Source organism: Myotis nattereri, assembly GCF_964212035.1.
Source record: "Myotis nattereri genome assembly, chromosome: 7".
Taxonomy (NCBI): domain Eukaryota; kingdom Metazoa; phylum Chordata; class Mammalia; order Chiroptera; family Vespertilionidae; genus Myotis; species Myotis nattereri.
The window spans coordinates 26,533,779-26,555,629 of NC_138082.1; the positions used below are offsets into that span (position 1 = coordinate 26,533,779).

General features: G+C 37.0%; 1 protein-coding gene across 4 annotated transcripts in view; it reads right to left on the reverse strand.

Moving 5' to 3' along the window:
• The window catches only part of DOCK10 (dedicator of cytokinesis 10), a 210,507-nt gene that overhangs the window by 19,012 nt on the left and 169,644 nt on the right, over window positions 1-21,851 (reverse strand). For all 4 annotated transcript variants that reach the window (XM_081096072.1, XM_081096071.1, XM_081096070.1 and 1 more), the window contains exons 30-48: window positions 20,378-20,474; window positions 19,953-19,997; window positions 18,251-18,426; window positions 18,007-18,123; window positions 16,609-16,720; window positions 15,776-15,897; window positions 15,572-15,686; window positions 15,417-15,483; window positions 14,793-14,840; window positions 14,202-14,303; window positions 11,961-12,085; window positions 10,548-10,660; window positions 8,530-8,667; window positions 7,676-7,858; window positions 7,029-7,139; window positions 5,810-6,025; window positions 4,274-4,331; window positions 3,878-3,976; window positions 1,006-1,112 (exon numbers count right to left, since the gene is read on the reverse strand). In XM_081096072.1, the coding sequence (XP_080952198.1) occupies window positions 1,006-1,112; window positions 3,878-3,976; window positions 4,274-4,331; window positions 5,810-6,025; window positions 7,029-7,139; window positions 7,676-7,858; window positions 8,530-8,667; window positions 10,548-10,660; window positions 11,961-12,085; window positions 14,202-14,303; window positions 14,793-14,840; window positions 15,417-15,483; window positions 15,572-15,686; window positions 15,776-15,897; window positions 16,609-16,720; window positions 18,007-18,123; window positions 18,251-18,426; window positions 19,953-19,997; window positions 20,378-20,474 (2,151 nt within the window). The remainder of the gene's footprint in view (window positions 1-1,005; window positions 1,113-3,877; window positions 3,977-4,273; window positions 4,332-5,809; window positions 6,026-7,028; window positions 7,140-7,675; window positions 7,859-8,529; window positions 8,668-10,547; window positions 10,661-11,960; window positions 12,086-14,201; window positions 14,304-14,792; window positions 14,841-15,416; window positions 15,484-15,571; window positions 15,687-15,775; window positions 15,898-16,608; window positions 16,721-18,006; window positions 18,124-18,250; window positions 18,427-19,952; window positions 19,998-20,377; window positions 20,475-21,851) is intronic.

Here is a 21,851-nt window from a genome sequence, read left to right on the forward strand (position 1 = left end):
CCATCCCAACCACATTCACATAAAAAAATGTTCCCTTTTAATTATAGCCACATGTGATGCCTGGAGTTATAGTTAATGGGTCTCAGACTGGATACTACCCACCTGAAGGAAGTTTGTCTTTCTCAAGGTTCAAAAATCTTTGAGAGCAGGAATTATGCCTGATTTATCTGTCTCCCACCTTTAATTCAATGCTTCAACATATATTAGTGGTTTAATGAATGTTCAACTGAATCCAATTATATATTCTCTAAAGCAGGTGGGTGATATTATTGGAATGTTTCTAACAATGTCTTTTAAGAAAATATTTTTAAACGTTATTTGAAACAGGTAATAAAAATATGTAGTTGCATTCACTGTTTACTTGCAATGTAAATTAAATTTATGTAGAACCACATGTAAAATTTCATTAGATCCATCCCAAAATTTGCTTTCTGTATTCTTACTTTCAATCTATGTAATAGGATTTTAAAAAATTAACTTGTGTAATATTTTACTTACTTGATGAGGGGAGCTCTAGTTTCTTCACCAGAATTGTTTCTAGGTTATTCCCAGTAGGAAGACTTTTTATTAGTGAAAATAAAACAACCCATGGTTTGCATACCAGAAGGTTTCCTGCAGAAATTAGTGAGCCCCTCTCTTCAAATATTTTTGCAAATAAAATTTCTAATGTATTTTTAAAAAGTTATGACCAGCTCACAAAAATTTCAGCATCCTTTACCACATTTACCAAAGGACCAGAGATTTGAGCTGATCATATATATTGGGTCCATCTTAGAGAAGTAAAGTTTAGTTTAAATTTTCATTGAAAATGACGCTTTCTCAATGAAGTCTGATATTGATTAATCTCAGCTTAATTTTAGCCTGCATTTCATTTTGCCTCAGTCATATTATAGAGTAACTTTATTTGATTTCTGATAAGACTTCCTCCCCGCGATTTAGCTTTATATTACAATTCAATGCATCTTTTTTACTCATTTACTGTACATTGGATTACTTTGGTCTAACCTCATTGTATGGTGTGTCTTGCATTCCCGAATCTTCTTTCATTGCTCCTTCTTCTTTAATATTTGGGGTAATGCTCAGAAAAGCTGGCCAGCCCATAGAGAACATGCCTGGAGAGGACCAAGAGAAATGTAACATTATTTGAGTCAAGTATTGCTTGGATTAGACAATGCCTTGCTTCATGATGTTCCAAGTGGTAGTGTAAAGCTCACAATCAGCGAGATGGTTGGACCATGACTGTTGGTAAATACTCCCTGCCAGGCAACCAATGCCAGCCTTTTGTAATTCTGTATTATTTGCAGGTGATACCTTTTCTATAAGAAGCTGGCATGGGATTATGGACCAAAAACAAGATTTGTAGACTGACGTAGTTCCAATGTTCTGGTTTAGTTAACCTCTTTGAGACCATTTCTCCCATTTGTTATATTGGAGACATTAATGTCCATCTCAACAAATGGGTGAAAGGATTAATATTTGAGAAAACACCTGTTATGGTCAGCACATTAGGATGGCAATGCTCAATACTCACTAACTTTTACTCTTTGGCATTATCTAGAAACCTCCTTAAAATTTTTGTTAGCATTTTGCCACCAAGATTATAAAAAGGTCACGCTCTGCAGATATATATGGAGAGTTGATAATGGGTCATGTTCATAGAGGAGGGATCAGATCTGAATGGTGGGGAATAGAGTGGTTAGGAGCGCAGCCTGGGGTGACAGACCAGTCTTGATCTCTGGCCACCACAAACTAATGATGAGCTCTGAGGCAGGTTGCTTTACTGCTCTTGATTTTCTCATTTGTAAATGGGAGGTAATAACACACCCAATTATAGACTTGTCATTGGTAACTAATTCAGGTATTGTCAGTATGGAGCCTAGTGCTGTGCCTCACATGGAGCACATGCTTTGTAAGTTACTGCTGATGCTCCTGTGGGTGTTTTCATTTTAATAATCAGTTCATTGGCTATGTAACTAAGTTATCAACCCAGGACCTGTTAAAATTATAATTATAATAATTACTGCAACCGAATCCTTGAATTAAAATTACATGCTCCTACTTCTCTATAATATTCCTTCCATAATTAAACATGCATTAAAATACATGAGAACTGATGGTAGCAGGAAATGTCATGACATACTTCTCACAGGAAGCTGATCATTATTACAGTTCTATTTCCTGGAGTCACCTATATTTACTTATATTCTTATTATTCACACATTGTATGAGAGATAGTCTACCTCTTTGACTTAGAAACATTGTAACGAAAAGTATATTGAGGATTTCAGATATATATATATATATACATATATATATATATATATACATATATATATATATATTTATATTTATATATTAGAGGCCCGATGCATGAAATTCGTGCAAGGGGCTCAGCCCCCACCCTTGTGGCGGCTGCCTCTATCTCGGCCTCCACCCACCGTGGCTTCGTCTGGAAGGTCATCTGGAAGGACATCTGGTCTAATTAGCATATTATGCTTTTATTATTATAGATGCTACTGCCTCATAAATGACTACCTTCCTTAATTTAAAGTTTACTAAACAAATACATTATTTTCTCAATGAGTATGATATATTCTAACATTATTTTAGACCTAAAAGTGGGTATTTAAAAGTGTTTGAATATTAAAGGTTCACACAACTTTTTGGGATCTAAGTTTCTACAACTTCTCAAACTGACACCTAGTTTTATCAGGTTTCTCTAATTTAGTTTTTTAGTTAGAATTTGACATAGGCTTTATGGAATTGTAGAGTATCTGATTATGATTAAAAAATTAGATGGGGAGGAAGCGCATGTTAAATAAAACAATGATAACTTTGGTGACTTGCATATAAAAATAAAGCTCAACAGGGAGTTGGCAACTGAGGCAGGAGATCCCTGACTTTCACGTGGGCATGAGCCATGGTGCCAGGTCTGGTCTCTTCTCCAAGGTTCCCAAGCAAATGACCTCACTGTCCACAGTTCACTTTGGTCACTGGGTTTAAATGTCTTGTTTGCAAAATCCACTGAAGCTTTTAAAAATATATATACATATTTAAAAGATTGAGGAACCAATTAAGCTTCCAAAATATTGTAACTAAAGTCATTTACCTTTTGTTTGGGTATTTTGATCTTTAAACCTAAAGATTTGTTCCTGTTTTTTAATACACTGAGTTTACCACAGCTTTTTGAAGATTAAATTATAAAATAGATTGCAGTTCATAAACTTTGGGTTTGAACAATTTTGCAAAAGAAACCAGATTAAATGTGTTAACTACATTGCCAACTAGTTTACAGAGTAATTATTTAGTTATCATTATAAAAACATTTTATAAGGCATTAAAGATGAAGTATTTTTAAAGGAAATCAATATTGTTAACTATTACATATTGTAAATTGTCAGAACCAGTTTATGCTTTTAAAAATGAAATTTAACATGCCAATTATAAGTATAGTCCTGTATATGCACTATATTTGCATGTTTTCATTTCTGCATCACTTTATTGGACTTATTTTATTATATTTCAAAATGAAAATGGATTTCTCTTGCCATTTTAAACAATCCATCAGTTTCTGAATAAAATCCCAAAGGCAGACTAGCAGGCAAATTGGTAGCAAAATATGGCCACAACTCATAATAATATAGGATAAGATGCAGCTATGTTTGCTGAAAACTTTTGGTAACGTAAACTGCATAAATTTTGGATGGATGGAATTTCTGAATGCTAGGAACTTTGGGATTTTGCAGAGTAAGTAATGTAGTTCTGACATGGTTTTTACTTCCAGGAATACATTTAAGAATTTCGTTGAAGTAAAGCTTAAGCGCAGTTTAATGTCCTCTGCACTGTTCGTGGGTAAAGGAGCTGTTAGACCACTCACTTCCTCCACCCGGACTGGTTAGTAATGGGTTGCTATCGCAGGGGTGCATATCCTCCATGAGCAGGGATGGTGTGCAAATCTTTTCCATTTTCCAGTAACCTATGGTAGTGCAAGATGAGGTTAGGACAATGCTACATGTTTGGGTTAATTCAAGCTTACAAAACCATAAATCATTAACCTAACCAAGAAGCTGACCAGTTAGCCTTGCACACAGAATAAACATGATAATGGCATGAAAGTTAAAACTTAAAAGTACAACGTAATTAGAAATATCTGTGAATATTAATGTTGCTTAATAAAGCATAACCAAGATTAATAAAATCTAAAATTATTTTAAGTTGGATTTCAACATGTTGATTTCTGGACTTTTTCTCCCTCATAAGGTTGTCATCTTACCCTTTCTTTTCAGGTATTCTGCAATGAGGGCGGCTATATGGATGTAGCACATAGCAGCCTGCAATAAAACACAGTGTCAGAGGAGGATGCAGCACCCATTTTACTATTTGTCTAATTAGGACTAATGTCATGTCAGAATATGTGGAGGAATCTTTTAAGTAAGATAATTAAAGGTAATCAATTACATTTCCAAAAAAATTCACAATCAAAAATAAAATGCATACTTGGGATTGTCTTTCTTGATGTAATTCTCAGGAAGAGCTGGCCTGAAGAATTTTCCCAAAGATTTATCTCCCTTAATATCTAAGTTTCTCTCTCTCTTAGTATTTACAGGGGTGGGCAAAACTAGTTTGAGGTTGTTCATAAGGAAAAAGACATGCAGGTTATGATTATTACAATAGCTGAATAAACTCTGTATTTCGCGTACTCAAAACTACAAACCTATTTTTTGCCCACCTGTATGTATGTATTTATATATTTCCACAGTTCTCTTTTCTTGTGAAAACTATTAGCATCTGGATCTAAACTGGAAAGGCAAATGCTGCCTTCTTACCTTTTCTACCTCCAGGATAGGTCCTCACTCGAATATCTGTTGCCTTTCAAGTGGTCGCCTCGCTTGGTTAAATAGTGTGACCTAATGTGTCACATGTGCTCCCTCCACCAGATGACATGGGCAACATTCTATTCTTCTCTAACATATCCGGTCAACCCTTGAACATTGCTGGACACCTACCAGAACTTGACAGGTTGAAGGGTCCAAATGACTTTAGCTTTTCCCTCTGAAGTTTTATAGAGGAACGTTTCCATTTTTACGGCAGTCCAAGGGAAATAGAGTTTCGCATTTTGTCCTCACCAAAAAGCCACCAAGCAAGGCTTTGTTTCTATCCCAGAGTCCCTTGCATGCATTGTTAGGGTTTTAGGCTTACCCTAGACAAATTATCTCTTCCCAAAGGGTTCATATTTCTGGGAATAAGGCAGAACTTCCCCATTTGGTGTCCGGAAGCCATCTGAGTGCCGTGAATTGCTGCTCATAAATCCACCCATCATTTAAATTGATATAGAAATGTCCTATTGATTTATAACCTTCACACAGTGGACCCTCTTCACTCACTTGGATCTCAGGAGTCTTAATTCTTATGTCACCAGTTCAGACTAGCTGCAAATGAGGACAGCTGACCCTAATCTGAATTTACTCACCATGCTGGCAAGCTTCCCCATCCAACTCCAATTACAGGAAAGTTTTAAAACACAGACCATTAATTTATATAACTCTTAATTTCCAGACACCCTTACAGCCTCGGGCGTGTAGAATTCAGCTCTGCATTCATTGTATAGCCTATAATTACAGCTGTCCCTGCAGACTCTGGTCTTTATTTGATTCCTACATGCAAATTTAATGCACATAACATATAGTTAAGCAATATTTAGATTAGTGAAAATATATGATAACTTTTTATATTCCTGCTGTAAATGAAAATCCAATTGAACTTTATCAAAGTACAATGCTGATGGAGAATGACAGCCTTTGCCAATCACCTCGGACAAGTCTCCATTTCGAGCGTGAATCTTGGCCATGCTTTCCAACCAGGTCCTCCGTAGCTCAGGGGTGCTTGCATAGGAGTTTGCCAGGCTGTACTGGAGATCCACCAGCATTTCGGGGTCCTTCTCATGCTCCTTCATCTGAGCTGTGGCCATTAAAACAGTCCTTATACGTTTAGTCAGGTCTTTCACCTCTGCTGGGAAATTGCTGTTCTTTGGAAAAGAGAGAGCCTGAGTCATAACCTGCTTAGAATTCAGAAGTGAGGCTGTTAATTGTGGTTTGTCATCTCAGTTTGGTGCCTCCTATCTATTGCTCATAAATATGTACATTCTTTATACATGCATATTTATACATGCATATATACATGTTGTGATTGTGGTTATACACATTGGAAGATAAGAATTGGTGTAGGTCCTGCTCTTTGGTTTTATAGCCCATCTCCTTTTAGTAATAGCATCTTGGTTGTCCTTTGAAATGCTCTCCTCTCTGGCTCATGTGCGTGTGATTTGAGAGGGTCTACTTCATTCCCAGGCACCAGGGGTGGCACATGATACTGGCCTGGCCAATCACATTATTTGATCTCCCAGGCAACATTGATTGGTTTAGGGAAGGGCATATGACACAAGGTTGGATGAAGGAGATCCAGTACTGGGACTTCAATTGGCACTATGGAATGAGGTGCTGTTTCCACTCAAGGAATACTACCAGGGAGAGCTCTCCCGTAAATGGAATAAACACAGAGGAAAGTTGACCTGAGAGGTAGGGAGACAGGTGAAAGTAGAGGCAGTAGGAGGAGGATATCTGAAAATATTATTTTGATTCCTGTGTTTAGCCAGGCTTTAGACCTGGACTTTTCAGTATATTAACTAAAGGAGAAGTCTGGAAAGTACCGCCCCCCCCCCCCCCCCGCAAAAAAAAAAAGATAAGATAAATTTGGCTAAGAATGGAATTATAAGAGAACCATTGGATTTCTGGATATTTGTGGTAAGTTTTCTTGTTGCACACCATTCAACCACACATCTTGGAAATTCCACTTACAGATTATATTCTGAAAGTGTAAGAGCTGATTACCAGTTTAAAGAAGGAAACAATGTAAGTGATGTCTCAATAAACAAAATACCAAATTCGTATTTTTTAAATGAGTTAGATAGTTCACAAAAACAATCAGTTTAGTTTATTCCTAATTATTTAAAAATCCCACAAAACATTTCTTACTTTCATTTGTTTGTCTCCATTAGCAAAATTATTGGTAATTGCAAGGGAATGTTGAAACCGAGAGCCTCCAATCCCAGCATCAGCTATTAACTGGCTTACGGCCTTGATGAGCTGAAAGAGAGAAGAAAAATGAAACCTCAAAAGAAAGTAACCAAGAAATAGGAGTTATAAAGAAATCCATCAGATTAGTTGAATGTACCATTCGTTTCTCCCTCTAGAGCCAATGAATGCTATCTCTCTGTTTTAAATCTTTAAAGGCCATGCGATCCTGGGCTTTTCTTATAAACTTAAATACTTAAGGAAGGTTGTAAGAATCTTAGGATGCCTTGAAGAAAGAAATGTATGCATTTAGAATCTGGTGAGATTTGGCATCGTAGAGATAGCACTGGGTTCCTGACTTGTGTATTCTGTATGACCCTATTCCCTGGCTGAAGCAAGAACAAGTCCAGGTGGAGTTATAGGCTTTGATGGCTTCTTCTCAGCTGCCCTCTGCCCATGAATCAGAACTGAATGTGATGGGCACCTTTAAGGGCAGAGTCTGGAGGAGGAGTTGGTCACTGTTTGCCCTGAGGTCAGCAGGCTTCTATCAATGCCGAGACAGAGTCGTGGCATTAACAATAGCACTAATGAAAACTGGCAGCACTTACTTGTAAGTGGGACCGGACAATTGACTTCTGCTTGTTAAATTCAAAATTCTTCCTCATGAAAAAGTACAGAAGTGCTGACGCTTCTGTCTGAGTTGACCGTGACCTGTGGTTACAGCACTTTAGGACTTCATAGCAGAAGGATCCACACAGGTCGGCAGGCCCTTGGAAGAACGCTGAAGGAAACTGTGGGAATGGAAACACTGGTGAGGTCAGCCCTGTTCCTTCATTGTCTCTGTTCACTCTCATATTTTAAAATTCCTGCGAATGAAATCCTTCTTTCTTTTCTTTTAACTAAGTCTTTTTCTTTTATTTGCAAGTGGGAGAGGATATACTTTTGCTTGTTAAAGTCTATCTTAGTATTTCTTTTTTTTTCTTCTAAAAATAATCATTTTCTATCTTTTAGGTATCCCTTGCATAAATAACTAATGATAACCCAAAAGCGTAGAGCGAGAGCTTGGACATGTTTTCTACTTACCCAACATTGTAAACTGCAGGGGCCCTAAGAGGTCATAGCTGTAGCTACTTCAATATGAAGCTTTAACTTGGCATGAATGGGCATCACAGTTCACGGTGTGCATCTTACCTAACTCTGCTACAAACACTTACTCAAAGAATTGGTGGCCAGATGTTAATTTTATTTCCTTCTGATATCCAAGCCAAAAGGCTGTCAAGGCTGTGAGCTTATTTTGAGATCTCCAATCAAAGATTTAATATGACCAAATAAATAGTCTAATAAAACCAAATAAGCCAAAATTAAAAAATCATATTTTCTCTCCATACCAAAAGTTGTAAGGGTTAATATGCAATTATGATCATCCTTTACTGAGTTTTGCTGGAAGCTGGAGCACCCTTACCTTGCATACAAACAGTCTGAGGGATGCAAACACATGCTTTAGCGCTGTGGCTGACTGGTTGACTTGGAAAAAGAGCATGTAGGTATCGAAGACTCTTTTCATTAATGAATTTTGACATTCAGATTGTTGGAGTTGTCTCTGGAGATTTAACACAGAAGTTATTTAGGATGAGGAAAAGGACACCTGTGTTCTTTCAAAAGATATTTGTTGTGAACCTATGGAATGGTAGGCACAATTCTGGGTGCTGGACATAAAATGCTGGTTAAGAGGAGAAGGTCTATGTTCCCAGTATAACTGACAGAGTAGTGACTGAAAAAAAGTACTAAATAAGGAAATAGAATATAATGATATATTATGATAGAAAGAAATTTCTTTGGGAGTAGGATTGTACTTTAGATAGGGTGGTTAGGTATGACCTCTTTAATGGATGAATTGACATGTGAGTTAAAGGAGTGTGCTGGGGGCAGATCTAGGAGGGCCATCCAAGGAGGGAGGCTTGAATACCAAGAACTTGACTTAGAAAGGAGACTCTGAGCTCAAAGTTGAGAAAAAAGAGCAGAATGAGTGGGGTGGGATAACAAAGAGAGGTAGGAAATAAGACCACAGACAGGTAAGTCATCATAGGCACTTGTAAAGCCTGTGAGATGTATGATATTTGAGTAATATTTCCACTGAGCAATACAAAATTAAAATATGGTTATTGCTTTTTCTACCACCATGCTGAGCTTTCACCTGCAGGACTTTCTTGATGTATTCATTCTGTTTAGTGTAGACTTTATTCAGCACATCCAACTTTTCATAGTTTAAACCCCATTAGGTGCAGCTAATGTTTTTAATAGCTTTATTGAGATATAATTAACATAAAATTTCTATAGTTAGCATTTTATGAAATTTTTAATAAATGGAATCATACAGTGTATATACTCTTTCTGTTTGGCTTCCTTCCCTGAGCATAACTAAGCTGTATTCTATTATATGGATAGAACATCATTTATTTTCTAAGCCATTTATTTGTTGATGTACATTTAAGTTGTTTCCAGTGTTTACTGGTAGTTATTAAAAAGAAAGCTTCCATGAATATTTGTGGACAAAGCTTTGTGTGGGCAAATGCTTTAAAAAATATTTCACCCAAGGAGGGAGGGGGGGGAAGGAGGGAGAGGGAGAGGGAGATGGCGAGGGAGAGGGAGAGGGAGAGGGAGAGGGAGAGGGAGAGGGAGAGGGCGAGGGAGAGGGCGAGGGAGAGGGAGAGGGAGATCCATCAGTTGCCTCCTGGGGATTGACCCTGAACCCAGGTATGTGCCCTGACCAGGAACTGAATCCATGACCCTTCAGTGCATGGGACGACTCTCCAACTGAACCTCATTGGTTGCTGGGGCCAAAGAAATGTTTTAACTTCTTCTGGATAAATTCCTAATATTGGAATGGTGGGTCATGTGATTAATAAATGTTTAACATTTTATACTGACATACTGTTTTCCAAAGTGTTTGTACCATTTTGCATTTCCCCTATTAGTGAATGAAATTTCTTTGCCAAAAGTTACTATGGTCAGTCTTTTTAAGTGTAACCATTCTATTAGTATGTAGTGGTATCATTTCACCAAAGAAATCCAGGGGGTAAATAAGCACGTGAAAAATATTCAACATTATTAGGCTATTGGATCTAGCTGTCATATGTCTCTCCCTTTGAGAATGAAAAGTAGTGTCACATTCCTAGTCATTTTGCCTGATAGTGAAGCAGGAAAAATTAGAAAGAGTATCATCAACTATTTGACAATAGTGAAATATATACATGTGTATATCAATCAAGCAACACTCAACTTTTGATAAAATATGAACTTCATCTTTAACGTGTTTTCCACTCACACATAGGTTCATTTATGTAAGGTTAAGTACTTTCATAAGATATTTTTTTTTGACCTTCCACTCTTTTCATAAGATATTTTAATACATATTCTTGACTTCACATGACTTTTATATCTTCCATTCTATCATGTTACAGATGTTATAATCATACTCACCTGGTGAATATGAGTGAAGAGAGACAGCAGGTCTAGAATAGTCAGGCAAACCTCTGTAGCTATATTAGCCTCTGTGTCCACATGATGCACGATGTCTATTTCATTTGAGTTGCCTAAAAACACAAAGTGGAAATGCATATAAACATCTAAGACAACTGTTTTACCCTGTAAAGGACTTTCTTCTATTATTACATATTCAGTGTTTACTGGTTTTTTTTGTTTGTTTTTTTAGTGTTTACTGGTTTTGATCAATAATTTATCAAAGTAAAATGCTTTGGTTTATTCAACTTCCTACTGGCTGAATCGAAAACACTAGACTGAGTCTTTAGTGAATTCTACAAACTAAATGTTTGTGTCTCCCCAAATTCATATGTTGGTGTGAATTTCAATGTGATGACGTTAGGAGGTGAGGTCTTTGAGAGGTAATTAGGTCATGCCCCTGAAGCCCCATGAATGGGATTAGTGCCCTTATGAGAAGAGACACCAGAAAGATCATCCTTCTCTCTCTCCATCATGTGAGGATACAGCAAGAAGGCAGCCGTGTGCAAATAAGAAGCAGGTTCTCACCAGACCTAAAACCTGCTGGTACCTTGGTCTTAGATCTCCCAGCCTTCAGAACTATGAGAAATAAATGTTGTTTAAGCCACCCAGTCTGTGGTATCTTGTAGCAGCTTGAACAAAGACCGTGTGCCCTTTTCTTATGTCAGCTGGAGAATTTCCAAAGACCAGAGTGGTCTATTTTCATTACTTCCTACAACTTTCCATTAATTCCATCATTGACAAATTCATATTTCTTCGATAATCAGTCTGGTTCAAGTTTTAGGCTCCCAGGCTAATAGACCAAATGTACAGTCTCAGTGGGCAGTCTGCATGAATGGTCTCCTGAGAACGGCATTAAATGCATTTATAGGATAAGGTATATACTTTCAAACAGCTAACTTTGGTCACATGTCTACATTTGCTAACATTTACATGATACAAAACACTGTTCCTTGTTTTTTTCCTAATTCACAAGCTGAAATGTGGGTATCACTGGATTCAAGATGTCATGCTTACTGACATGAACCACATTTTCTTCTTCCTACAGAGCAGACAATAAACAATATGATTGAGAGGGACCTGCATACCATTTATAATACCATTGTTTTTCCCAGAGGAGCTACACTAAGCATATGATACTGAGCGTTTTGCTTTCCCACTTTGTTTCTCATAAGAACACTACAAATTTTTAAGCACTCCATGGCGAGTGCCTCCTCTAAGAACACTCGGGGCCATGGCACCCTGAAAAACAGTGGTCTCAGCGGCACAACAGTATTCTTTCCAGTTTTGAATCATTACCATGCATTTCATGTCCTACCTACATCTAGAGAAAAGCGGATAACCATCTGTTCCTATTATTTCTGATTTACTTACTGCTCATGGTATTGTCTAACATCTGTAAGAGTTTGGGGTTAGAGAGTGGATTTTTGCCTCGAATTATAGGTAAAGTTTGTGATCTGGACTGCTTATGTCCTTCATGACCAGAATTGGTGTTCATCCTGAAAATTAAATAAGAAAAATGGTTAGAGCAATGGACATGTGATATCCAAATGTTCATTCAGATATTCTATATTGAGTCAGATATATAACATTTTTTAAAATTGAAACCTATTATGAAAACTACTGATTAGAAGTGACATGATAAAAGGGACATGAAATACTTCTAAAGAAATTTTATTTAAGCCAAGAAAAGGTTCAGAAAGATAAGAGAAGAATAATAGATACTGAATTTAAATTTGCACAAGCATACTCATTAGTATTTAATGAATGCTGGGATTCTATAGATGTGAAGTTGACTATTGGTCAATCAGGAAGATAGTATAACTCAGTTGTGTGAAATTATATTTAGAAGGCAGTACTTAAAAAGTAAAATCTGGTCTAGAACAACCCTTGCTTTCCTAGTTGTTCATATTTGAAAATTTTTCATGTTTTGTCATGTCATTTCATTTGTGTCAAGTGCACAGGGGCCTGATACATGATCCTTGTGGGGCAAAGAGAGCCGAGGGGACTTCTGGGAAGCTCCTTCCTCAGGGCAATGACCATGACCTACAAGGGCTCTCATTCAATGCCTCCTTGGCACTTCCAACTGGGGAAATGAGCCATGTTACTGTGGTAGTAGGAATACTTCCCATTCTCTACTGTCATTTAGACTATCATTTGGCCAAGAAAATAGAACATGTCTTTCAGAATAGCAGAAAATCGGAGGTACTCTGAAGAGTCAAGCCTAAAAAAGAGGCCATGGTTTTCTCTTTGTCATACTTCTCGAATACTCTGGGTGAATCAGGGCCCAGGAGATCTGACTTTGGCTTTTAGCAGCCAGGGTAGTCTGGATCATTCCTGAAGCTACAAGGCATAATGGGATCTGGGATTTATGGCTTGGACCTTTGGGACTGGATTATTTCCAAATTTTGAGTCTGCTTCAGTCTTGAACTCCTGGGGTACAAGCCCTGGTTTCTAGGAGGGGAGGGGCAGAAACAGTCAGGACCTGTCCAGATGGTTTGGGGCAGGAGCTTGAAGTCTAACCTGCCAGACATCTACAAAACTACAGTGACTGCAGGTGGGTTATCATTGTCATTAAACATGAAAAATAATTGCTGATAGTCCTCTATTCTATTACCCTTCTCAAAACACAACCTTATGTTTTTTCATTTACTTTCTCAAAAAAGAGCAACTTCAAGGGATCCTCAGAGACAGAGTGGCAAAATTTATCCTATGATTTATTGATTGTGTACCACTTTCATATTTCTTTCTAAAACTTTCTAAAACATAGACATTTTAAAATGTTACATGTTATTAAGATCCCTTTGGGAAGAATAAATCAAACTGGAGAAAATTTTAGCAAAGACTTCGTATTTAGTAGACCCAGAGGAGCTGTAAAGTAGGATTTCAGAGCAAGTGTTTCTCATAGAATAAATAGGTTAATGAAGGATGACTCCAGGTCCTACATGATAGTCAAATCAGACTGATGAGGAAATCTAAGGTGAGCTTACAAGGCCATCCACGCTTCCTCAATGCCTTTGACCCTTTAACAAACAATTTCAGCTCTAAGAACACTTCTAAAACACTACAATTACTAAAAATAATAGGGAGATATGACCCTACATTTTACTCTGTCACTAGGGATTAGCAACCATTAAAAGAGACATTTGTTGGAATTATGCCTTTTCAGTTTCCAATAAATTACGATAGTCATTAATATTCTATGCAGGGCATTGTGCTCTAGATGCAGGTAAATAAGTTATAATCTTATTTTCATTCTTTACAAGCCAGTAGGGCAGATAGGGAAGTACCTAAATGTGACTTCCTTTGAAAAATGTGTTTTGTGCTACTCTACCTCTAAAGCTTTATGCTATGAAGATAGGGCTAATGTCAATCTTCAAATGTGAGGCCAACCTTATAATCCTTATTGCACTTTAAGTTTCTTCACAGAAACACAGAATTACTTTAAATCTGTATTTGTTTTGAAAATATATATATTTATATTCACACATATATGCATATACATATACATGTGTGTGCACATACATATATAGCCACCCCCCACAAATACATGCATAAATACACATACATATATGCACACTATGTTTTTAAATATGAAGCAAATGTGACAATTACCATTGTGACAGGAGGCCTGATGTTTGGCAGGAAGGATTCGATCCTTTGAGAGTTCCATTGTTCTGGGTGGACTGCACAAATTTAAATGCAGCAGCAATTTTCCTGCAGGAAATGGTGATGTTTTAATCATAGCTCAGCATTTGAAAAACACATGCTATGAAAAACGAAATCACACATTCTTCTGGAAACGGGGAAGTGGGGGTTTAGTGAAGGTGCTAGGAACTTTGATGTCACTCATGAAGAAAGAATGGCAGCACAAAGCTACTGCAGATTAATTTTTCTTTTTATTTTACTTAAAATATTTTCTTAAATTGGTACCTTCCAAGTTTTATCCCTACAAAGGTAGATAAATTTGTTCAAAGATACATGAAATATGACTTCCTTTGAGAAATGTGTTTTTTTGCTTCTCTACCTCTAAAGCTTTATGCTATGGAGATAGGGCTACTGTCAAACTTTGAATGTGAGGTCAACCTTATAATCATTATTGCATTTTAAGATTTCTAACATATATTTGTAAATATAACCTGATGCATTAATATATGTCATAACGCTGAAAGAACAGACTGACCTATTGGAGCTTAAAATGATTACCTTATTATAATGCGTTTTCCTAGGTATCTGAAATTTTGAAGACAGACGCTAGAAAGGAAAAAAGTTACATTCTAGTTATTTAACTCTTATTTATGCAAACTGTTCATCCTAATACATTAAAAATGTTAAATTTTATTTAAATACGAGAGGCCTGGTGCACAGATTTGTGCACTGGTGGGGTCCCTTGGCCGGATCTGCGCCCTCTTGCTATCTGGGACCCTCAGGGAATGGCAGAGAGCTGGTTTTGGCCTGATCCCTGCAGGCCAGGCCGAGGGATCCCACTGGAGCATGAATCCATGCACTGGGCCTAAAGTATGCATACAAGATCTTTGCTTAATCTCTTCCCACCTTCCTCCCTCCCCCTTCCCTCTGAGATTCATCAGTCTGTTCCATGTTTCCATGCCTTTGGTTTCTGCTCCTGCATTGAGTGTCTGCCCCTGGTGGTCAGTGCACGTCATAGCTACTGGCCAGTAGACTGGTTACTTATGCTTTTATATATATAGATTTTATGCATTATCATTGATAGATAAATCACCATAGAAGCACTTAAAATGCAGCATGGTATAATGAACTATTTAGAAGGTTCCAGAAAATGAGTGTTAACTAATTAACACTATAACTTACTCTAAGATGCTGAAGAAGTCCGACACCTCTGGACTGGGTGCTCGTTGCCAGTAGGCAATCAGAGTCTCTGAAAGGAAACACCACATAGTATGAGACTCTTTGAAATTCAAAGTGTTATTTTTTTTTAAGTTTTAATTTTAAAGAGTTCTCTTTACCCTCTGAAATATTCTTCATAATGTGAAGAAAACACATAAGAAGACTCCTGGTTTCAGCTTGATCTAACTTGTCAAATCGAAGTGTTGAGCCTATCAAAGACAAGGGTCTTGGGATCTAGGAATCAAAGAACCAATAAGGATTGAGTAAGAGTAAGAGATTTCTGAGTCCTAATGTGCTGAGCAAGTCTGGAAGGTAAGTCCCACCTTTTCACAGTTGTCAGTCTTCTCACTGCTCTTCTCAGTGGTACTTGGATTGGAGTCAAGACTTGCTAAGGATGCTCTGGAGTCAGCATGGTTTACTGTAGAAATAGCTATTGATGAAAATGCTGTAAACAAGGCACAGCACACGGATGACAATGAGATGTATGGGCACGGACACACAAATAGCTCAAATGATGAACCAAAAAGATGTTGATCATTGAGCATGGTATAATGAACTATTCTGAAAGGTTGACATAATAGAGTCTGGGATTGGCATTAGAGAGACGCCACATTTTAAGTGTCATTACAAAGGCCATGCCAACGTTAAGGATTTAGAAAAATTTAGATCATTATAAATGGAAATAAAGTAAAGCTTATTCTTTTGATTTCTTAAACAGCTTTTAAGATAAAGCTTCTGTTTTAAAAATGTTTTAGTAAAAGTTCACAAGAATACTTTGGGGAAAGAAATTTTTCAATTTTTGACAGTATAAAAGAAATCAAGATGACATTTCCAAAACAGTTCTAAAAATATGCTTTGAAGTTGAAGGGCTATTATATCTTAAAAGGCTATGTGCAATGAAAACTTAAATATTGTTTCCAGAATGAAGCCATTTGATAACATCTGAGCCAAGTAAAAATGAAAGCTAAACAGAAGAGGAAATTGCTGGATGGCATTCCAAGAAATATGTAAAAAGACACTTTAGCTATATAAATATAGTACACTGTGCCATATAGATTATGGGTAACGGATTATGGAGTGGGTGAAAAGCACAATGATGTACAAGGTAAATATGGATGAGGGTTAAATACAAGTGTCCTCGGAAGGCGTCAAGTACCTGCTATGGAATTTAAAACATCTTTAGAAAACGATGTGTCCACGGAGTTCGCATGTTTCATTGCTGACTGGCTGTGAAATCCTCCATTGGTGCTGAGGTCATCTCTAGACCCCTGTATTCAGAGCACAGAAGAAATGAATGGGAATCATCATATTTCAACATTGTAAAGCCACACATATACCTCTTCACTATTCTTTCAATTAGATGGTATTTAATTTGACCTTTTATATCCCAGCAAAGGTCTTCTGCCAAAGCAGGCAGTGAAAATGAATATAGTCAAAACCATACTCTGGGTCACATTTGATTTCATATGTGATTTAAAAATTTTTACAATATAGTATAAACTATCTTTTAGGTATAGATTAAATGGATGGAATAATTATATTCATGGATTATATCATGTGTTCTATATCATTATTATCAGGGGTTATCTTATGTATTTTACTACTACTAAAAACCAGATTTTAAATAATTAGTATGTTCCAGTTTCTATGATAAGTGTTTTCTATTACACAATTTAATCCTCATAAGAATCCTGTGATGGAGGTATTTTATACCATTTTATAAATAAGAAATTAGAGCCTTAAAGAGGTTGGATAATTTACCTAATATCACATAGATAGTAACTGATACTACTAGGATTTGAACGAGGTCCCCCCCAAAATTCCTAAGGCACAGCACCTAACTTCTAGATGGTAGTATCTTGTGTAGTAAACTGGGTCAGCAGTATGTTCATTCATCTGGGATTTGAACACAGGTAATTGATCCGAAGAGGCCTGTTTTACAGTCACTGTGATGACTCAGTGGAGAAAGGATGGCAAACAGGCCACTCCTAGGCTGTGACTATAATGAAGGCACTTGGCTATAGACAACCAAGTGGTCATAAAACTGATACCGAAATGTGGTGGGAAAGGTGTACACTAAGGATGGGGCCATGGATGTAACAGAGGAACCTGGTAAAAACTGGAGAGAACTGGAAAATGGTGCAGAGAACAGAAGAAAAAGAAAAAAAAAGTGCTGGAGAGATGGGCTAGAATCAGGGGTCCTCAAACTGTGGCCCGCCGAAAACATTTATCCGGCCCGCCGGGTGTTTTTGCCGCCGCTGCCTGTCCTGCTTAGCAGCCGACTCATCCCGGGCCCGCAGTGCGCATGTGTGGAATGTCTGAGGGACAGTGAACTGGCCCCCTGTTTAAAAAGTTTGAGGACCTCTGGGCTAGATGGAAGGATTCACTGACCAGTCTGGAACCAGTGACACTGACATGAATGTCTCAGAAACACCTAGCAGGAACTGCTGATTAATTCTTAGTCACTCACAGGTAGGTGGACGTGGTATTCAGGGCAAAAATATAAGAAAGGCTAACTATTCAAATAGACATTGGAAATAGTATGCAAACTTACCTGGTTCGATGTATTGACAGTAAAAGGATACAGGTCCTTCAGGTAAATCCTTGGCATATTGTCCAGGAGCATGCCATAGAGGGGCATGTATAAACTTGCTATCTGGGCCTGCTTTCTCTAGGTGAGAAGGGAGCCAAAAGAAATGATTCATGTAAAAATCAATGGACCCCTTGGTTTGATTGTGCATTTAATGCTGTGTGCCATTAAATTATGTTTAGGGAAGGGAGAAAGGAAGACCACTTACTGGTTCTCTGTATCGATCATCAAATGAATGCTTAGCCATTAGATTTTTTAGGACAGCTAAAGCTAAGTGCCTGACATCTTGGTCTTCCTGCAGAGCAAAGCCAACTTCTCGGAGCAGAATCCCGATTAAGAAGTGCTTGCGGCAAAATTCATTAGTGACCGAATATTCAGGCATATCTTCGTGAGGCAAGAAAAGAGATCATATTATTGAAAATCAAATAGTCACTTTATAATCAAGACAAGTTTATCACACAACTATCAATTCCTCCCTGGATTCAGGGATATAGTCTTGCCACAGAGCTGAGAATTATGAGAGAGGAACATTCAGAAAGATAGGGTGATACTGTGTGTATACTAATACAAATAATGTGTGATGTCAAATATCAAGCTCCATGAAAGTGGCAACCCTACAGTATTATAGCTGAGATGAGAAAAACCTGAATAGTCTGTCTGAAGGAATCAGAAATGGTCAACTGAGAGTAATATGTTGAAATGGGCCATTGAGGATGCTTAAGATTTGGAAGTGCAGGTGTGTGAGTAAATGGAGGCAATGAGGAAAGAGGAGGACATTGGGAGGAGAAGTGATAGGATTTTGATGGCACAGAATTGTGAAAGTAGGTATGTGGGGAACGCAGATATAGGGGACAGTAAATACAGTGCCCAAAAGAGGAGTGATGAGAATTAAGATGTGAGCCACATTGGGACTAGTTGATGGGTAACTTAAGTACAAATTCGCTAGCTGGCATTTAGGTTCCTCTGCTATTTGCACTTCCGTAGCAATTCCATTTGTAGTAGATGATAAGTCATTCAGGGCTTTGAGATCAGTGGCCCAATCCGACCTGTGCTTTATTGATTTACTAATATGGTGGCAGGTTGTAAGTTAATTAGATTGCAGGGAGGGATATAATACCAGAGTCTGTAGCAGTAGTGGAGAGAGGGGAGAATTAGAGGGCCTGGGGTAGTAGGATCAAAGTAGCAGAAGTAATATCAGCAGAACAAGTTTTCTGAAGGATGTGAAAGAGCAAGGAGAGAGGAAAGCCAAGGTAGGCTGCAAAATGTTAAGCCTGAATTACCAAGAAAGCAGTGTTACAATTTCCAGTAATAATGCACTTATTCAAAATTGTCCAACAGGGTTCTAAATGTAACTATTAATAATAGGACTAGCACCCACTTACAGAGCTCACATTGTGAGTAAACACTAGGCTACACACTTTATAAGAAGTATCTTAGTTAGTTTTCAGGACAACCAGCAAGGTAGTTACGATTAGTATAGTGCACCATTGGAATATGCATTATATTCAATTTATAGGCTTCTAATAATTTCAATCTTGAAAAAATAGCTCAAATCAGACTGTGGTTTATTGAAAGAAATATATCATATAAAACTAGTTACATTGAACAAGTATGCTATTATATATAGCTGGAATTTTATTTATGATATACTCTAAGGAAATTGCAGGAACTTTGGAAAATTAAAAAAAATCAAACTTTAGAGAATAAAATATGAAAGAATTCAAGACGGGGAATCATTTAATTATTTGTGACTGGAGAAAAGTTCAGACAATATTTTGTTTATTTTGACTATATGGTATTAAAATATGGCTATTTATCAGCATCTGGAAACTGAAAATTTATATTATCTATATTCATCAATGTTTTTGGACTATTGATGCTTAGGTAATATATAAAATTACACTATTTACCTGATGCATGCAACTCTTGAGTTGATTCTGAAGGTGTCAAAGGATCTGGATTTAATACAAATAAACAAAAAGTTCAGATATATCCATACTCAGATATATATTATGTTCATTAATGATGTGTAATATGTACTGAAAAATTAAAATATATTGTCCTAAAATAGGAATTACTTCAATAAAGCTTTGTTTTTCAAGAGAAATGCTTTAGGTTATTTCATTAATGAAAAAGGAAACATAGGCAAACATTGAGAATCATAGGGTTGTATCCATTGTCACAGGCCAACAATTTCTTTTACATTTTAATCTCATTGTCTGGGTATACCCATGTGACAACTTTAAACAAAACCAAGATAGAGGAAACAGGAAAACAATGAACAAATAAAAGTGTTCACTTTGTAGGAGCCGATGAAAACTCTGGGAATTATTACCTGGGATGTTTGCTGATCTTATGGGGAGACACAAAGGGATAAAGTGCTCATGTTGACACACTTCTTGAAGGAAATCAAATTTATACTGGCATAAAGTCTGAAAGAGAGACAAGCCGAATGACTATTATTTACACACCAAGAAATTTAATAAAACAAAGAATCTGTACTTGACTTTTGTACCTAAAAAGAAGATGCGGTTACTTTTGTGTGACCACCAGCTATTGTTAAGTTTAAGGAATTTTGACCCTCTGTAGTGGTAAATGCAGGCAGCCTTCCTATTTGGGGAGTTTGATCAAGGCTTCCTCAGGAAGTAATCTCATTTGTAACCTACCTTACTGAGACATTTTTTTGCTTCTTTTAGTTTATAAGTTATTTTGAGAAAAATAGTGCCTCACCAAATGCACAGAGCTCTACAGCTACCCTCAGATCATAGAACAGATTGCTACAATCAATTCCTATGATTCAAGGAGGTAAGAAAGACAATAAAAAATGAAAGTGAATCTCTCTTCGTATGCCATTGTTCTCAGATACATTATTAATTCTACCTCTTCCCTACTCTTGCAAACACGCCTGTTCTTTCAATAATGTTTTGAATAGCACAGTGATAAATGGAGTCTAGACATAGTCTAAGACAACTGTAATACACGAGCTAAGAACAACCACAAAAATAGAAACAATCAGCACATTCATAACTGTTCTGTTTTCACTCTCATGCAAGATAAGTAATACATTTTTAAGACTCAGATTGTGTTCATTATATTTGCTAATATCAGCTAACAAAAAATATTTTCATTCACTTGAATATTACAGAATTATATTTTGTGGTAACTTTAGTCAATCATTTAAAATACTGCAATTTACAAATGATTGTACTTGACTTAATCCTTCGCACATCAAAGTGAAGAAGAGCATACTTAATTTATATGTTAATTATTCTTCATTGAGAAGTTTCTGTTTGGTCTTTGAAAAAATATATAATTTAGGTCTACTGGAATTGTATCTAAATGGACATTCTTCAAATTTCATGCATAATTGGGAAATTAATGAAGAATATTCTTTCAAAAATTATTTACAGAGAGGATTGGATGCTCAAAACCTCATGATACGTAATTAGGTAACTCTCCTGATCAAAACTGCCAAGAAAAATAATATTCAGATTCCTAAGCATGACATGAAAGGCTGTAAGATGAACATTTTTTATTTTTGGTTGTTCTATATTGGTTATTATTTTACAACACGTAGGTAATTTCTTCTTCAGGACTTACCTTCTTCCCAAAGGAAGTTTAATGAGGAACTGCTAATTCACATGCCCTGTCTCTCCTGCTAAGAGGCAGGCATGTGACCCAAAGCAGGCTGACCACACACTTCCTTTTTGGAAAGCAGATATTAAGAAGAGTGTTATCATTTAAGCAGCAGCAGACTTTGGCCAAATGGTTCTTTCTTGGCGATTATTCCTGTGCTCTAGCTCTTTTCC